This window comes from Euprymna scolopes, chromosome 16, assembly GCF_053919585.1.
Source record: "Euprymna scolopes isolate OS-2025 chromosome 16, ASM5391958v1, whole genome shotgun sequence".
NCBI lineage: Eukaryota > Metazoa > Mollusca > Cephalopoda > Sepiida > Sepiolidae > Euprymna > Euprymna scolopes.
This window is the reverse complement of record NC_136497.1, coordinates 16,522,707-16,541,486: the sequence shown is the minus strand read 5'-3', so window position 1 is coordinate 16,541,486 and position 18,780 is coordinate 16,522,707. Positions and strand designations below refer to the sequence as shown.

At 31.6% G+C, this 18,780-nt stretch overlaps 1 protein-coding gene across 1 annotated transcript in view; it reads right to left on the bottom strand.

Annotated features, from left to right (window-relative positions):
• Positions 1-16,094: 16,094 nt before the first annotated feature.
• Positions 16,095-18,780, bottom strand: part of LOC145295858 (peptidyl-prolyl cis-trans isomerase NIMA-interacting 4-like) — a 29,342-nt gene continuing 26,656 nt past the window's right edge. Inside the window, exons 2-3 of the mRNA XM_080141587.1 lie at positions 18,004-18,123; positions 16,095-16,299 (exon numbers count right to left, since the gene is read on the bottom strand). Coding sequence (XP_079997713.1) covers positions 16,141-16,299; positions 18,004-18,123 — 279 coding nt within the window. The 3' untranslated portion in view covers positions 16,095-16,140. The remainder of the gene's footprint in view (positions 16,300-18,003; positions 18,124-18,780) is intronic.

Genomic DNA, 18,780 nt, shown 5'->3' with positions numbered 1-18,780 from the left:
TTTGTTTAGGTTCAGTTTTATTTCTACTTGTTTCATGGTCCATGGGGATGTTTTAGGCAGTATGAAGTTGTGAATGCTGGAGATTGGAATTTTCGATTCTTCAATGCTTTCCTTCATTCGGAGCCCGAAAGTTTTGATAGTTTTTCCTCTCATGTTGAAGAGTTCTTCATATTTAGGATAGAAGGTACATTGGTATGCAGGGTTATTTGGGCAAGACTTCAGTTTGAGTAAATATTGAAGGGCTAACTTTTCTCGCCTTAGATCTAGTATGGGTTCATGTGCTTCCGTGTATAGACTGTTCACGGGGGAGGTTCTGTATGCTCCTAGGGCCAATCTTAGGCCAGTATGGTGAATAGGGTCTAGGCTTTTTATATATTATGTTTAGGTTGATCCATATATGAAACAACCGTAGTCTAGCTTTGAGTGGACTAGTGCTCTGTAAAGTTTAAGGAGTGTTTCCCTGTCTGCACCCCAATCGGTATGTGCTACCACTCTCAAAAGATTTACAGCTTTGTTAAATTTTTTTTTTTTCAGATAGTTTATGTGTGGGATGAATGCTAACTTTTTGTCAAATAAAATCCCTAAGAATTTGTACTGGTCAGTAATGGGTATGGGCGTTCCTTCCATGGTTAGGACAGGATCATTATGCATGTTCTTTAGTTTGCAGAAATGCATGCATTTCGTTTTTCTTTTGGAGAATCTAAATCCATTCTCTTCTGTCTATCTCATTACTTTCTTTAAGCACAATTGAAGCTTCCTTTCTATTATAGATATATATCTAGATCTACAGCATATTAGGAAGTCATCCACATATAGGGAGCAATCAACCCCAGGGTTAAGGTTTTTTACAATGTTGTTAATTCGGATACTGAACAGGGTCACTGAGAGTATACTCCCTTGAGGTACTCCATTCTCTTGTTCCTTCAAGTCCGAGAGAGCTGTGCCAACCTTTATTCTGAACCGTCTATTTTTTAAAAAATTTTCAATAAAAATTGGCATTCTGCCTTTTAGTCCAAGCGCCTTCAGATCCCTTGTAACACCATACTTCCACACAGTATCGTAGGCTTTTTCCATGTCAAAAAACACTGCTGTTAAATGTTCCTTCCTTACAAAGGCTTCTCTGATGAAGGTTTCAAGTTTGACTATGTGGTCTATTGAAATTCGGTTTTTCCTGAATCCTGTTTGAAATTCTGTAATAAGATTCTCTGTTTCCAGGAACCAGATTAGTCTTTTGTTTATAATTCTTTCCATGGTTTTACAAATGCAGCTTGTTAGAGCTATTGGCCTGAAATTCAATGGATCTGAGACATTACTTGATTGGGATTGGATGTTTGAGTTTTCAGATTTGGGGATTGGTATTATTGTGGCCTCTTTCCAGGTCTCAGGTAGGTTTCCACTGGACCATATAATATTGAAAATTTCAAGTAGGTATTTCATTGAGGTTTCTGGAAGTTTATTGAGGATTTCATATGGAATTTCATCGGGCCCTGTAGCTGTGTCATAGGATTTGGTTAGTGATTCTTTTAATTCAGGCAAGGTAAGAAGTTGGTTGTATTTTTCGGTATTTTGTGATTTAAATAAAATTTTCTTCTTCTCTTCCTTTTCATAATCTTTTTGAATTTCTCTGTTTGTCTGTCACATGATGAAATTTTTGATAAATTATCTGCCAGGTTATTGAAAATGTCTTTTTGATCGGTGTATACTTTGTTGTCTTTAGAGATGTGGGGTATTGGTGTACTACTACACTTTCCTTCTATTTTCCTCATGTTCCAAATTGTTTTTGCCTTGGTATTCACATTAATTTTGGATATATAATTTCTCCATGTTGTTCTTTTGGATTCCTTTATGATTCGTCTGGCTTTTGTTCTGTTGTTTTTGAAGAAATCCAGATTTTCGCTTGTTGGGTACTTTTCGAATTTTCTCAAGGCAGCTCGTCGAGCTCTGATGGCTTTTCTGCATTCTTTTGTGAACCAAGGTTTGTTGTGATTGTTGGTTTTGGTTGTTTTCGGTATGGTATTATTTGCTATGTTTGTGAGTGTTTTAATGAAGTAGTTCAAATGGTCATATTCATCTTTCTTTTCGATAATTAATTGGTTTTTGCACTGTTCCTGGAAGTCTTCCCAATCCGCTTTATGTAGGTTCCATTTGGGTGTTTTTTGTTCAGTACTAATACTTAGACTTTCCAGGATGATTGGGAAATGATCACTCCCACAGGTTTCATTGTGTACTTTCCAATCATAGTCCATATATATGGAAGGATCACATAAGGTAAGGTCAATGGCGGTGAAAGTACCTGTTGCTGGGTACATATAGGTGTAGTTTTGATTATTAAGGAGGCATAGATTATTTTTATTTATTATGTTTTCTATTTCTTTTCCTTTTTTATTTGTTTCTTTACTTCCCCATATTACATTGTGACTGTTGAGATCTCCTTGTAGAAAAAAGGGTTTAGGGAGTTGTTTTATTAATTGAGTTTCGTTTCGTTTCGTTGATTGTATCTTTTGGAGGGATGTAGATTGAGCAAAGTGTTATAGTTCTATGTAGAGTCACTGAAACTGCAATTGCTTGCAAGTTTGTGTTTATATTTATTTGTCTTTGAGGGACTTCATTCTTCACGAGTATTGATGTGCCTCCAGAAGCTCTGTCCGTATCTTTATTTATGTAGTTGTAAGATGTGTAGTGTTTTATGTTGATGGTATTATTTTCTTTCAGAAAGGTCTCCTGCAGACAGACAAGTGCTGGGCTCATATTTGTTATTAATAATGTGAGTTCATTTTGGTTTGCTTTTATCCCTCTGATATTCCATTGTAATATTTTGTTCATCATTTGGAATTGTGTTCAACTTCCATCGTCTCTAATCCCTAGAATCTATTTTCTGTCGGAGTCCCTGTTCGGGATATAGATCGGGATCTTTCTTTTCCTGTTTTTGTTTGTTTGTTTTTTTTGTCTGGGGGGGATTTTTGATTCTTTTCTGGCTTGTGATGTGTTTGGTGGTTGTTCGGTTGTTTTTGTAGAAATGGTTTGTAGTTTTGTTTCTTTTTGTGGTTCAGTAGTGTCTTTACTTAATATTATCCTTGGATTGGTTGCAGACATTGCACTATTCATTTTCCTCATTTCTTCTAATAGTTCTTTCATTTCCTTTATTAGTTTGCTTAAGACATCAATTTTCTTGTCAGTTGTATCCGTTACATGTATATGACCATTTTGATTGTTGATTAGAGTAGTTTTTTAGTTACATCTGCATATGTTTTAGTTTCAATGATTTTCCTGGCCTCTGGGTAGGATATATTCTTTGTATGTTTTAGTTTGGTCACTTCTTTTTCTCTTTTCCATATTTCACAATATCTAGAGCCAGCGCCATGATTTCCAAGGCAGTTGGCACACTTGAAATCTTTTCTGCAGTCAATGTGTGGACCGCTTTCTCCACATCTTCCACACACTGGTAATCGTGTGCACCGATCTTGATGGTGTCCAAACTTCTTGCACTTGAAGCATTGGAGGGGGTTTGGAATATAAATTTCTACATTTATTTTCATATATCCGACTTTCACTTCTTTGGGTATGGTGAGGGAATCAAAAGTTAGTATATATGTGTTGGTATCGATTTTCTCACTGTTTCTTTTTTTATTTGGACTCTACGAACATCTAACACATTCTGTTTCTGTAAGTTTGTCTTGATTTCCTCCAATAGACAAAGTGCAAGTTCGTGGCTCAGATTCTTTTGATCTTGAGAATGTGGTACAATGGGGAAAAAGGAGGTTGGTTAATACTAATGCATTGAAAACAAAGCTCCTCTCCTTTTATCATAATCGCTTCTGACATTGACTCCTGATCTTGTAGGTGATGCCATTTTCTCTTCTCTGCAACCTCTTTCCTACAGAAGAAACATTGCAAGCCTGACTCTGCTCTATCATCATTTTCATGGCAAGTGCTCAACTGAAATCCAATCTATGGTTCTCCCTTGCCAAACTTAAAAAACACTCGACTAGCTACAATAACTATCAACAACTTCCTCCACTCTATCTGTGCATAAATCTAAATACAGATTCTATGAACAAAGGTTCTTTCTCAAAACTGCCTACCTGTCAAACACTGTTCTGCTGGCCTGCTTCCTAGTTGAATATAACATGGTAGCTTTCAAATCCAATGTAAACAAGTTCTTGTTGAGTTATCACTATAAATAATCAAATTCTACCCAATTTACATCACGATTACATTCATATCTGACCTTTTTTTTTTTTTTTTTAATTACATTTTCACCCCAAACAAGGCAAATTGCCACTTTGGTGTAGGGGGCTACTATCAGGGGCAACAACTACTGGGGTATTATGTAGGGATTTGGGCAGCAAGATGTCGGTTCACATTACACTTGAACTTCTGCACGTCAGTACTGTTGGGGAAGCAGGGACCTGGAATGGAATTCCAGAGTCTAGCGGTTCTGGGGAAGAAACTATTGGAGTAAAAAGATCTTTTACATCTAGGGATCTCTACAGTGTGGGGGTGGGATTTAGCAGCCTGTCGGGTTTGTCGAGGGTGCTCACGTCGTGGGGGCACAAGTGATTGCAGTTCGTCAGAGCATTCACCACTAAAATACTTGTAGAAAAGGCAGAGGGATGCAACATTTCGTCGATGGGACAGAGGCTGAAGCTTAGATGCCAGTTCAGGGCCTATCAGGTTTGCGACTCTCTTTTGAACCTTGTCAAGGAGCGAGAGACTAGTAGCAGATGCACCAGCCCAGATGTGGCAGCAATACTCCATACATGGGCGAATGGTGGCCTTATAGAGGTACAGGATACTTTCGGGTGTTAGTAGTTTTCTTGCACGGTAGAGAGAGCCCACCTTTCTTGCAGCGGCCCTGGCAATGCCTTCAATGTAATTGTTCCAACTCATGTTTCCTGTGAACGTTAGGCCAAGGAGTTTGAAAGATGGACTCTCAGATAAAGAGTCGTTGGCCATTGCTATGAGTGGTAGAGAGGGTTTCTTGTAATTATTGAATGAAACTAGTTTAGTCTTGGCAGCATTGAACGCGACCAACCACCTTTGTCCCCATTCCACTACAGATTGGAGGTCTTCCTCTAGTTATTTCTGCCATTTCTTTAGAAATGTGTTCATTCGTCTTCCTGTCGTGCCTGCCATAGAGTGTAGTGTCATCAGCATATATACCCATCTCAGGCAATTTTGTCGGGGAGGTCATTTATGAATATCAGGAACAATAGAGGTCCAAGGATAGAACCCTGAGGCACCCCCGCATTTATATCATTGTTTAGATGTACGACCGTCGAGGACAACCTGGATTTTTCTCTTATCTAAGAAGGATTTAATTATGTTAAGTATTCTACCAGTGATACCGTATGATCTGATTTTCCTGAGGAGACCCTCATGCCATACCCTGTCAAAAGCCTTAGATATATCTAGAGCTACCACTCTGCCCTCCCCTGCTTTGTCCAGTGAATGGTATATACGTTCAGAGATAACAGTTAGGATGTCTGCTGTGGAACGGGCTTGTCTAAATCCATATTGTTTGTCAGTCAGTGGTTTAGCATCTGTAAGATGATGGACTAGAGCATGGTTAATTATCGTCTCAAATATTTTGGCAAAAAGTGGGAGGAGGCTAATGGGGCGATAATTTGATGGGTCTGTCCTTTCGCCAGAATTCTTGAATACTGGTACAACAGAAGCAGTTTTCCAACAGCCCGGAAAGCAAGCTTCATTAAGGTATTTGTTGTAGAGTTTGGAGAGAACTGAAGCTACTTCGGTTGAGCACTTTTTTAATAGCACAGCTGGGATAAGATCGGGTCCACATGCTTTTGAAGTGTCAAGGTTTTTTATGATAGCATGCACCTGAGCAGGGGTGGTTTTCAGATCGTTTAGCGTGGCGTCTGTCCGCATAGGAAAGTCAGGTAGGGGGTGGTTGGAAGGGTCCAGTGTGGAGTTGGAGGCAAACCGACTGGCAAGCATGTTAGCCTTGTCGGTTGCTGAGGAGACAACCTCGTAATTGTTGGTTAGTGGGGGAATTGTTGATTGCCCATTATTTACTACACTGTTGTAGATTTTTCAGAAGTCTCGAGTTCCTAGTTTTAGTGCTTCGATGCGCTTTTTAGTGGTTTCCGTAAATTCTCTTCTAGCTGTCGCTATTTCTTTCTTAACGTTATTTCTAGCTTCTATATACTTCAGTATACTTCAGACCTACCTCTGCATTCCATGTTTAAAAAGGATGTGTATAGTATAAGACCTGACCGAATGGTTAATTATAGGCATAGACCAATTCATACCATCCGAAAAATTCCAACAAAAACCTAACAGCGAGCCATGGTTCTCCCCTGAATGTACTGCTGTCATCGCGCACAGAAATCACTTTTTCCATAGCTACCAACGTAATAGATGTATTGAGACTAAAGCTGCATTCAGGACTGCCAGCAACCACTGTAAAGAGTAATAAAACATGCAAGAGAGCTATATGCTCAGTCAAAGGTTTCCTTTCCAGGGCAATTGCTCTTGACATATTGAAGGCCTTTGATAAGGTATGGCATAAGGGCCTACTTCACAAGATTTCCAGCTACGGTATTACTGGAAATGTTTTCTCAATCATTAAATCATTTCTCTCCGATAGGTTCATAAGAGTAGAGGTTGATGGGCAGAAATCAGAGGCCCACAGTATTAATGCTGGAGTCCCTCAAGGGTCCATCCTGGGCTCAACTCTTTTCCTAATCTACATCAATGATCTCCCAAAACACATACTTAAATCATTCATTGACATCTATGCTGATGACACGACCATCTATGGCAACACATCAAAGGCCGTAAATGACAAAGTTCTCTCTAATTCTCTCTCTTTTGATCTTGAGCACGTGGTACAATGGGGGAAGAGGTGGCTGGTCAGCTTTAATGCATCCAAAACCAAGCTTTTATCTTTACATCATCAACGCTCTGATCACCATCTGGCATCAATTGAAATGGATGGCTCTCATCTTGGGGAGGCTCCATGTTTTGACAAGCTTCTGGGTTTGACCTTTACTCCTGATCTGAAATGGAACACGTACATCAAATCTGTTGCCAGGGACGCTGGGAAAATGGTGGTATCCTTCTACTACTCCAGAAGATCTCACTACTGATGCAATTCTCTATCTGTATAAAAGCCAAGTACGTTCAAGGATGGAGTACTGCTGCCACATCTGGGCAGGAGCTGCTAAAAACAGCCTATCCTGCCTTGACAGAGTACAAAATAGACTTCGTGGTTTAGTGGGGGATGCCCTTTTCTCTTCCCTGCAACCTCTCTCCCACAGAAGAGACGTTGCAAGCCTGTCTTTGTTTTATCGTTATTTCCATGTCAGATGCTCGTCTGAGCTCCAATCCCTTGTCCCCCCCTCGCCAATCTTTCATGAGAAATACCCATCTGGCTGAAACTACTGTCAATAATTTTCCCCACTCTTTATCTGTGCCTAAATCCAAACGTAGATTCCATGAGCAAAGCTTCTTTCTTAGAACTGCACGCCAGTGGAACTCTCTGCCGCTTGCCTGTTTCCCACCTGACTACAACTTGGACGTCTTCAAGTCCAACACAAACAAACTCCTGACAAACCGCCCCCTTAAGTAAGACACTATCAAAACCCCCAATACTAATGATTACTACAATACTATCTCATTGATTACTGTACACGCAATAACCCTTATCCCTGAGTGGCCTTCGGGCCTTGATAAGTAATGACCCCTATGTGAAAAAAAAGAAAAGATTACTACACTACCACCTTACATTCATTAATCCTTATCCTCGAGTGGTCTTTGGGCTTTGATAAATAGTAAATCCCCCACCAAAAAAAATCTCCCCAGATCAGAAGTCTCCAAAGTTTTCAAATGGAGCGAGGGAGCATATTCCTGACTTTTTAAAACTACACAGGCGAAAAAGAAAAAAAAATAAATAAATAACCTGAGTGTGTTTTAGTGCTTGGTTAATTAGCTTTGCTTTTTAGTGCAACTGGTTCTCCCAAACCTCATTCTTTTAATCATTTTCTGAACAAAAAGAAAAACCACCACACTATTTTTAAACTTTCAAAAACTTTGCAGAGAGAAAACTAACAGGACAATACTTAGTTGGGTTAGACTGATCACCAGCATCTTTAAAGATGGTGACGACAGAGGATTTCCAACAAGAAGGGAAACATGATTTTAATAAACAAATTGAATCATTTTTTTATTTTTTTACTTTTTTACTAACATCCACCCCAAACAAGGACGTAAGGGGCTACGATTTAGGAGCATGCTTATTGAAGATAAACATGATGTTGGTTTACATTACATTTAAACTTCTGCATATCAGTAAAGTCTAGTTGTTCGAGAGAAGAAACTATTGCTTTCTGGCATTTAGGGACCTCAACAGAGAAGGATTGTGATTTTGTTGCTAAGCAGGTTTGTCGGGGGAATGTATGTCAAGGGGCAGAAGTGCAAGGAGTTCATCAGAGCACAACACCAGAATAAAAAAAAAATTCAGTACAACATTTGAGAACAACAACAGGATTGAATCAGGACCAGAAGCCTTACACTGGTCAAGATCAGAAAGAACCCTAGCAACAAGTTTTGGAATGATTATTATAGAATCAAGAGAGGTCAGTTTTTAAAGGAAAATCAGGAAAACAGCAGCAGAATCATCAATAGAAGAATGGTCAGCAAAAAGACGAGCAAAGAAATCAGTCTTATGCTTAAAAGATAAAATAATCTGAATACCATCAAATAGAGAAGGAATAGAAGACTTGCAACTATTAACCACATTATTATAGATTCTCCAAAAACCATGGGAACCAATCTTCTGAGATGAAACAGAGTCACAAATGCTTTGAAAGTAGATTTAGCTTTAGAAATTGCTCTCTTGTAGACATTGCTAGCTCTTCTGTAGGACTGTCTAAAAGTCACAGAACCATCTCAACAATTCCGATAGAAATAATGATTACAATGGCAGCAGCACAAGTAGATGAAAACTAGGGAGGAGAATAAGATTCAAATTGAAACTTAGAATTAGGAATGAAGGTGTCAATCCCAATAAGAAGCCAGTCAGTAACTTGATTTGCAGCATCATTCAGAGACATATCAAAGATAGGACTCTATAGAATGCCATACAGGAAGCTGCAAAGCCTGTCTCAATCAACCCTCCAGTAGCTAAATGTCTTCCTATGGAAGGAACAATCAACTGAAGACTTACCAGAAAAATCTCATCAACAACAGCATGATCAGAAGAACCGAATGGAGGAAAGAGGAAGAAAAAAATTCAGGAACAGAAGTGAGAAAAAGATCAAGTAAGGATTATTGTCAGCAAAGCGTGTAGGGAAGGTGACAATTTGGGATAACTCGTGAGAGAGAAAAGTTAAAACAGATTTCACCAGCTCAATCTGTCGGATTAGAGTTGGGGAGCCAAACAGAATGATGAGCATTAAAGTTTAAAGACCAGTCAAACGGCATACATTTTAAATAAACATTTATTTATTAAAATTCTAATTTTTTTGACGCATATAAGAGTCTTCATTAACTGAACACAGACAATATTTTTATACGCCATGTTTTCACTTGCTGTAGTCTTCTGTTCTTATCAAAGATTGAGATTTTTTTGTGTCTAATTCCAGTGGTTTTGTACCCTGGTATAAATGAATTAGCAGTGAAAGTATTGCTACTGTTTGAATGAATTGAAATTTGTTATTTAAAATAAAAAAAATTACATTTTGACTAGTCCTTAAGCTGTTATGATTTTCAAATTTCAATACATTCAAACTGGAAATTTCCACTATTAAAAAAGTATATTTTAAACTAACAGGGGGGGTGAGTCCGGCTTCGACTGGTTGTAAAATACACTTAAATAAGATATTTTAATTTGTCCAGATTTTGCATATATTATTATAGAATCGTGATTTCAAAAGTTAAAAAACAGTATTTGGTTGCCATCAGCTGGAATCAAAACCAAAAGCAAAACTGTAGCATTCAAAGCTGATGATATTACCACTATGACCCACACATGAACTGTAAGATAAATGTACAAAATGTATGATTTTTTTTCAATTTGGACCCATTTTTAAACTCTTAAAAACTATTTTAACCGGCTAAAGACCAATAAAAGAACGATCCACAGAAAATCCAATCATTTGAAGCACCTAGCACCGCTCTGCGCCTTTTAGTTTTGGAAGAGATAGAGTTTGAAAATATGGAGACAGACAGAAAGACATAATGCCTTTTATATATTAGGCTAGTGAGGGGGGGGGGGCGTCCAGCCTTGCCCAGTCATAAAATATGCTTGGATATGGTATGGTTTTTTAATTAGTCCAGATTTCATATATATTATACAGTCGGGATTTCAAAAGTAAAAAAAAAACTATTTGAGCGCCATCAGTTAGAATCCAAATCAAAAGCAAAACTGTAGCATTCAAAGCTGGTGATGTTACCACACATACAAACTGATTAAAAATCACATTACATTTAAACTTCTGCATATAAGTACAGTTAGGAAAGTAGGTAGCAGGCAGGGAATTTAAACTAAGATGAATGTACAAAATGTATAACGATTTTTTTCAATTTTGACCCATTTTTGCCCCCTTAAAAACTATTTTAACTGACTAAAGGCTCATAAAAGAACGATCCATAAAAAATCCATCCATTTGAAGCACCTAGTGCTAATCTGTGACTTTTAGTTTCGGAAGAAATAAAAGTTTGAAAATATGAAGACAGACAGACATATAGTCTTTGATATATTAGATATCAAAAATATGCATATAACAAAATATATTAGATATCAAAAATATGCATATAACAAAAATATTAGATATCACAAATATGCATATAACAAACACATTAGATATCAAAAATATGCATATAACAAAAACATTAGATATCAAAAATATGCATATAACAAAACATATTAGATATCAAAAATATGCATATAACAAAAACATTAGATATCAAAAATATGCATATAACAAAACATATTAGATATCAAAAATATGCATATAACAAAAACATTAGATATCAAAAATATGCATATAACAAAAACATTAGATATCAAAAATATGCATATAACAAAACATTAGATATCAAAAATATGCATATAACAAAACATATTAGATATCAAAAATATGCATATAACAAAAACATTAGATATACAAAATATGCATATAACAAAACATATTAGATATCAAAAATATGCATATAACAAAAATATTAGATATCAAAAATATGCATATACCAAAACATATTAGATATAACAAAATATATTAGATATCAAAAATATGCATATGACAAAACATATTAGATATCAAAAATATGCATATAACAAAACATATTAGATATCAAAAATAAGCATATAACAAAACATATTAGATATCAAAAATATGCATATAACAAAACATATTAGATATCAAAAATATGCATATGACAAAACATATTAGATATCAAAAATATGCATATAACAAAACATTAGATATCAAAAATATGCATATAACAAAACATATTAGATATCAAAAATATGCATATAACAAAACATATTAGATATCAAAAATAAGCCTATAACAAAACATATTAGATATCAAAAATATGCATATAACAAAACATATTAGATATCAAAAATATGCATATAACAAAACATATTAGATATCAAAAATATGCATATAACAAAACATATTAGATATCAAAAATATGCATATGACAAAACATATTAGATATCAAAAATATGCATATAACAAAACATTAGATATCAAAAATATGCATATAACAAAACATATTAGATATCAAAAATATGCATATAACAAAACATATTAGATATCAAAAATATGCATATGAAAAAACATATTAGATATCAAAAATATGCATATAACAAAACATATTAGATATCAAAAATATGCATATAACAAAACATATTAGATATCAAAAATATGCATATAACAAAAACATTAGATATCAAAAATATGCATATAACAAAACATATTAGATATCAAAAATATGCATATAACAAAAACATTAGATATCAAAAATATGCATATAACAAAAACATTAGATATCAAAAATATGCATATAACAAAACATATTAGATATCAAAAATATGCATATAACAAAACATATTAGATATCAAAAATATGCATATAACAAAAACATTAGATATCAAAAATATGCATATAACAAAACATATAAGATATCAAAAATATGCATATAACAAAACATATTAGATATCAAAAATATGCATATAACAAAAACATTAGATATCAAAAATATGCATATAACAAAAACATTAGATATCAAAAATATGCATATAACAAAACATATTAGATATCAAAAATATGCATATAACACAAACATTAGATATCAAAAATATGCATATGACATATTAGATATCAAAAATATGCATATAACAAAACATATTAGATATCAAAAATATGCATATAACAAAACATATTAGATATCAAAAATATGCATATAACAAAACATATTAGATATCAAAAATATGCATATAACAAAACATATTAGATATCAAAAATATGCATATAACAAAACATATTAGATATCAAAAATATGCATATAACAAAACATATTAGATATCAAAAATATGCATATAACAAAAACATTAGATATAAAAAATATGCATATAACAAAACATATTAGATATCAAAAATATGCATATAACAAAAACATTAGATATAGAAAATATGCATATAACAAAAACATTAGATATAAAAAATATGCATATAACAAAACATATTAGATATAACAAAATATATTAGATATCAAAAATATGCATATGACAAAACATATTAGATATCAAAAATATGCATATAACAAAACATATTAGATATCAAAAATATGCATATAACAAAACATATTAGATATCAAAAATATGCATATAACAAAACATATTAGATATCAAAAATATGCATATAACAAAACATATTAGATATCAAAAATATGCATATAACAAAACATATTAGATATCAAAAATATGCATATAACAAAACATTAGATATCAAAAATATGCATATAACAAAACACATTAGATATCAAAAATATGCATATAACAAAACATATTAGATATCAAAAATATGCATATAACAAAACATTAGATATCAAAAATATGCATATAACAAAACATATTAGATATCAAAAATATGCATATAACAAAACATATTAGATATCAAAAATATGCATATAACAAAACATATTAGATATCAAAAATATGCATATACAAAAACATTAGATATCAAAAATATGCATATAACAAAACATATTAGATATCAAAAATATGCATATGACAAAACATATTAGATATCAAAAATATGCATATAACAAAACATTAGATATCAAAAATATGCATATAACAAAACATATTCGATATCAAAAATATGCATATAACAAAACATATTAGATATCAAAAATATGCATATAACAAAAACATTAGATATCAAAAATATGCATATAACATATTAGATATCAAAAATATGCATATAACAAATCATATTAGATATCATAAATATGCATATGACAAAATATATTAGATATCAAAAATATGCATATGACAAAACATTAGATATCAAAAATATGCATATAACAAAATATATTAGATATCAAAAATATGCATATAACAAAAACATTAGATATCAAAAATATGCATATAACATATTAGATATCAAAAATATGCATATAACAAATCATATTAGATATCATAAATATGCATATGACAAAACATTAGATATCAAAAATATGCATATAACAAAACATTAGATATCAAAAATATGCATATAACAAAACATATTAGATATCAAAAATATGCATATAACAAAATATATTAGATATCAAAAATATGAATATAACAAAACATATTAGATATCAAAAATATGCATATAACAAAAACATTAGATATCAAAAGTATGCATATAACATATTAGATATCAAAAATATGCATATAACAAAACATTAGATATCAAAAATATGCATATAACAAAAACATTAGATATCAAAAATATGCATATAACAAAAACATTAGATATCAAAAATATGCATATAACAAAACATATTAAATATCAAAAATATGCATATAACAAAAACATTAGATATAAAAAATATGCATATAACAAAACATTAGATATCAAAAATATGCATATAACAAAAACATTAGATATCAAAAATATGCATATAACAAAATATATTAAATATCAAAAATATGCATATAACAAAAACATTAGATATCAAAAATATGCATATAACATATTAGATATCAAAAATATGCATATAACAAATCATATTAGATATCAAAAATATGCATATGACAAAACATTAGATATCAAAAATATGCATATAACAAAACATATTAGATATCAAAAATATGCATATGACAAAACATATTAGATATCAAAAATATGCATAACAAAACATTAGATATCAAAAATATGCATATAACAAAACATTAGATATAAAAAATATGCATATAACAAAACATATTAGATATCAAAAATATGCATATAACAAAACATTAGATATCAAAAATATGCATATAACATATTAGATATCAAAAATTATCATATAACAAATCATATTAGATATCATAAATATGCATATGACAAAACATTAGATATCAAAAATATGCATATAACAAAACATTAGATATCAAAAATATGCATAGAACAAAACATATTAGATATCAAAAATATGCATATAACAAAAACATTAGATATCAAAAATACGCATATAACATATTAGATATCAAAAATATGCATATAACAAATCATATTAGATATCAAAAATATGCATATGACAAAACATTAGATATCAAAAATATGCATATAACAAAACATATTAGATATCAAAAATATGCATATGACAAAACATATTAGATATCAAAAATATGCATATAACAAAACATTAGATATCAAAAATATGCATATAACAAAACATTAGATATCATAAACATGGATATAACAAAACATTAGATATCATAAACATGGATATAACAAAACATTAGATATAAAAAATATGCATATAACAAAACATATTAGATATCAAAAATATGCATATAACAAAACATTAGATATCAAAAATATGCATATAACAAAACATATTAGATATCAAAAATATGCATATAACAAAACATATTAGATATCAAAAATATGCATATAACAAAAACATTAGATATCAAAAATATGCATATAACAAAACATATTAGATATCAAAAATATGCATATAACAAAACATTAGATATCAAAAATATGCATATAACAAAATATTAGATATCAAAAATATGCATATAACAAAACATATTAGATATCAAAAATATGCATATAACAAAACATATTAGATATCAAAAATATGCATATAACAAAATATATTAGATATCAAAAATATGCATACAACAAAACATATTAGATATCAAAAATATGCATATAACAAAACATGCTTAATGTTTGATAAATAGATTCGTCTTTGTTATTGTAGCGGAATTCCAAAATTGAATTTCAAGTGAAACCAATGGTATTTACTGAATTGTCATGTCACAGTAAGATTACAAAAAACGATGAGGTAGAAAATTAATTATTAAAGAAAATAGTTTTAGACGAAATTAGCAATTTTAGCTTACATAATAACTGAAGAGTATATATTTTAACAGGGGAGGTAATTCATTTTTGGAAACTTTCAAAAACTTAGGTCAATTCAAACTATGAGTTATTTCACTTATGTTTACATCACACGTGACAAAAAAACATGGCAAAATCATTTTTTCGTTGAATCATGGAAATATGGTTTTATGTAATATTCTAGAAATATTTACCTAATTGTGGCATGACAATTAGGTAGATAACATTTCTTATTGTTGAAATTGATATCATTGTTTTACTTAATGAAAACTCATTTTTTTTCAGCTGTCAGATTCTGTTACAATAACGAAGAAGAATCAATAAATTCTTCCTAGAAAAAATTTATCAACTTTAAGGTCCTCCCCTTCTCCATCATAAATCTATAATCATGGACGCATTCTTGTACTTTTGAAAGTTTAAAAAAAAAAAAAAAAAAAAAAAAAAAATTTTAATTTCTGTTCACCCCTCACCTCATTATGCATCCCCACAAAATACAAAACAACTAAATAATAAAAGATGAAAATTTAATATTTATTATACTAAAAAAAGTAAAATATCATTTTTTTCCTTCAACCATGATTATGTGATACCCAAACTTTGTCTTCACAGGAGGGTCTGTGTACACAGGCGAATTGACTGTACTTGTAGACAAGGCAAAAGCAGCTTCCTGAAATGGACCTACCATACTGCCTCGTGTCATCCAACCAAGATCACCCTGGAAATACATAAGAATTTGTATGTTAACAGATAATTACTTACACTCATACATGTAATGTAAACAAAACAAATATAAGATATTTGATACATTTCAATATTAAAAATAATAATCGTTAATGGATGATCATTTATATATGTCATTATTATTATTATTATATTAAATTTGAGTAAATCAACGTTTGTTTCCATGAGTCTTTAACTATTTACTTTAATAACACAAGAGACATGCATCACAAAAAAAAATCTACATTCAAGGGGAGTTAACTTTGAATTAGGTTAAATCTACTTACCTCCTTTGATCTTTTTTTTCCATAGTCACTTCTACAGTGATTGGTTGATTTATTTTAAACAAATCATAATTTTTATTATTCATTTAATCATAATAGGTGACCTTTGTTTCTAGCAAGTCAAAATAATAAATACTAGCAATGGGTGCCCGGCGTTCCGAGTGTTTGGAGGTGTATGCTGAGCAAAAAAAAACAAAAACAAAAACGGTATTTTTTTTAACTTAGACCTCTATAATGACCACTTAATATTTATTGTTTTAGGCTCAAATCAAGTTATTAAGTTAAATCCATGTCCAAGGAACCTATATCTAAAATGTCAAGTGTTTAGACCCAAAATTGTCGGAGGATTTTGGTAGAGTTCTCAAAGGTCAAATCGTTGAAATTTGACCCCTTAACAGCCAAATTTCTGGCCGAAATCCGATCACATCGATTTTCCCAAATCTGAGTACCCTGTATATCAAATTTCAAGTCAGTAGACTAAAAATTAACAGAGTTATTGCATATGGAAATGTACACAGATACACACACGTTCACTTTTATAGATATATAGATATCTATATCTCTCTCTCTATATATATATATATATATATATTAGTGATGAGACAATTCCAATATAAATTTTCCGATTCTGATTCTTTATAAATCTTCAAGTATTTATTTTATCATAAAATAGTTATTTTCCCCGATTACAAAAAAAAAAAAAAAGTTAAATATGCAGATATTTTATCAAATGTAAAAACACATTTGTGGGGATGATCTATAGATTTTAGTTTTACTATTTGATTAAAATAAATAAATATTTGTTATTTTATTATTGCTATCAGCAGTGGAAGATTTTACTTCAAACAAAATCAAATAAAAAGCGATAAAGGAATCATTTTTGGCATCAGAAATTATGTACAAATTTTTTCCGATTCCCAAAAAGTTTCAATTTTTCTGAATCCAATTAATCATCCCAACATTTGTGTGTGTGTGTGTGTATGTGTGTGTAAGGTTTGTGGGAGAGAACCTTAGCAAAGTGCTTGATTATTAAGAAAATTCAAAATAAGAGTGTAATATTTATTTATATATGTGCATTACAGATTAGAAAAAAAGCACTAGTAACATGGGCTTCAAACCCATACAAAGGAAACAGCCTTTGTTTTCTTATGTTTGACTCTTCAGCCTTTGTACCAAAGGCTGAAGAGAGTTCAACATAAAGGAACCAAAGGCTGAGATAAAGTTTGAAAATATGGAGATAGGCATAACTTTTTATATATTAGATTAATTTCTTTTAATATTTTTTTGCTTTCATTTTTATGCTTTACATAGTTTCCATAATTAATCAACAATATTTTGTTCTAATGCCATATACCCCAGTGCAGTCTGAATCGAAATGGACTCATCCTTTTTCAAGTAAAATCTATATTACTTACTCCACTTCTCGCTTTGTCTTCACTGTATGTAGAAGCAACTTCATTAAATTTCATTCCACTTTTTAACTTTTCTATCGCTTCCAAGGCCTTAGACTGCTTCTCACAAAGAATATGCCGAACCTAGAACAAAAAAACAAAAATAAATATTCATTATAAACATATATAATAAAATAGTTTTTCCTCCTCGAGAGACCTCCATCTTGAATTCATTTTTTTATGACAACACTGCATATAAACGACAATACCATCGCAAAAAAGATGATACAAAAAAGATAGAGAACTCTAGGAAAAAGCCACGGGGATGATCGAAATAAAAGTAGTTGAACAGCATCCACCAAGACCCCCAGACTGCCAAACTTCATCCTGACCTGTGACCATGCCTAGCGGAAGGAGAAATCTAGTGTCAACTCTACTGCATAAAATAAATGAAAACGATGACTCATTAGAAAATATTAGGATGTCACGCTTAAGTTTTAAACAGACAAAATACAAAGAAAATATCAATTTTCTTTGAAATCTGTGAACCAGAAAAATTTCTTCAAAACTGAATTTTGAAAAATGGTAAAAAATCAAAATCATGACCGCGTTACTATCAATTAGCTGTTGAAATATTAACTGATTTAACCAAAAGTCATAAGTTTTTTGTTCAATTTTAAGTATACTTAAACTATTTCTTAACATTAAAGAGTTGTCCAGGGTGGACAACTCAGATTTATGAGATGTAACTTCACCAACCTGAACATCCAATACTAAAAATTGGATTTTTGGATCTCTCTT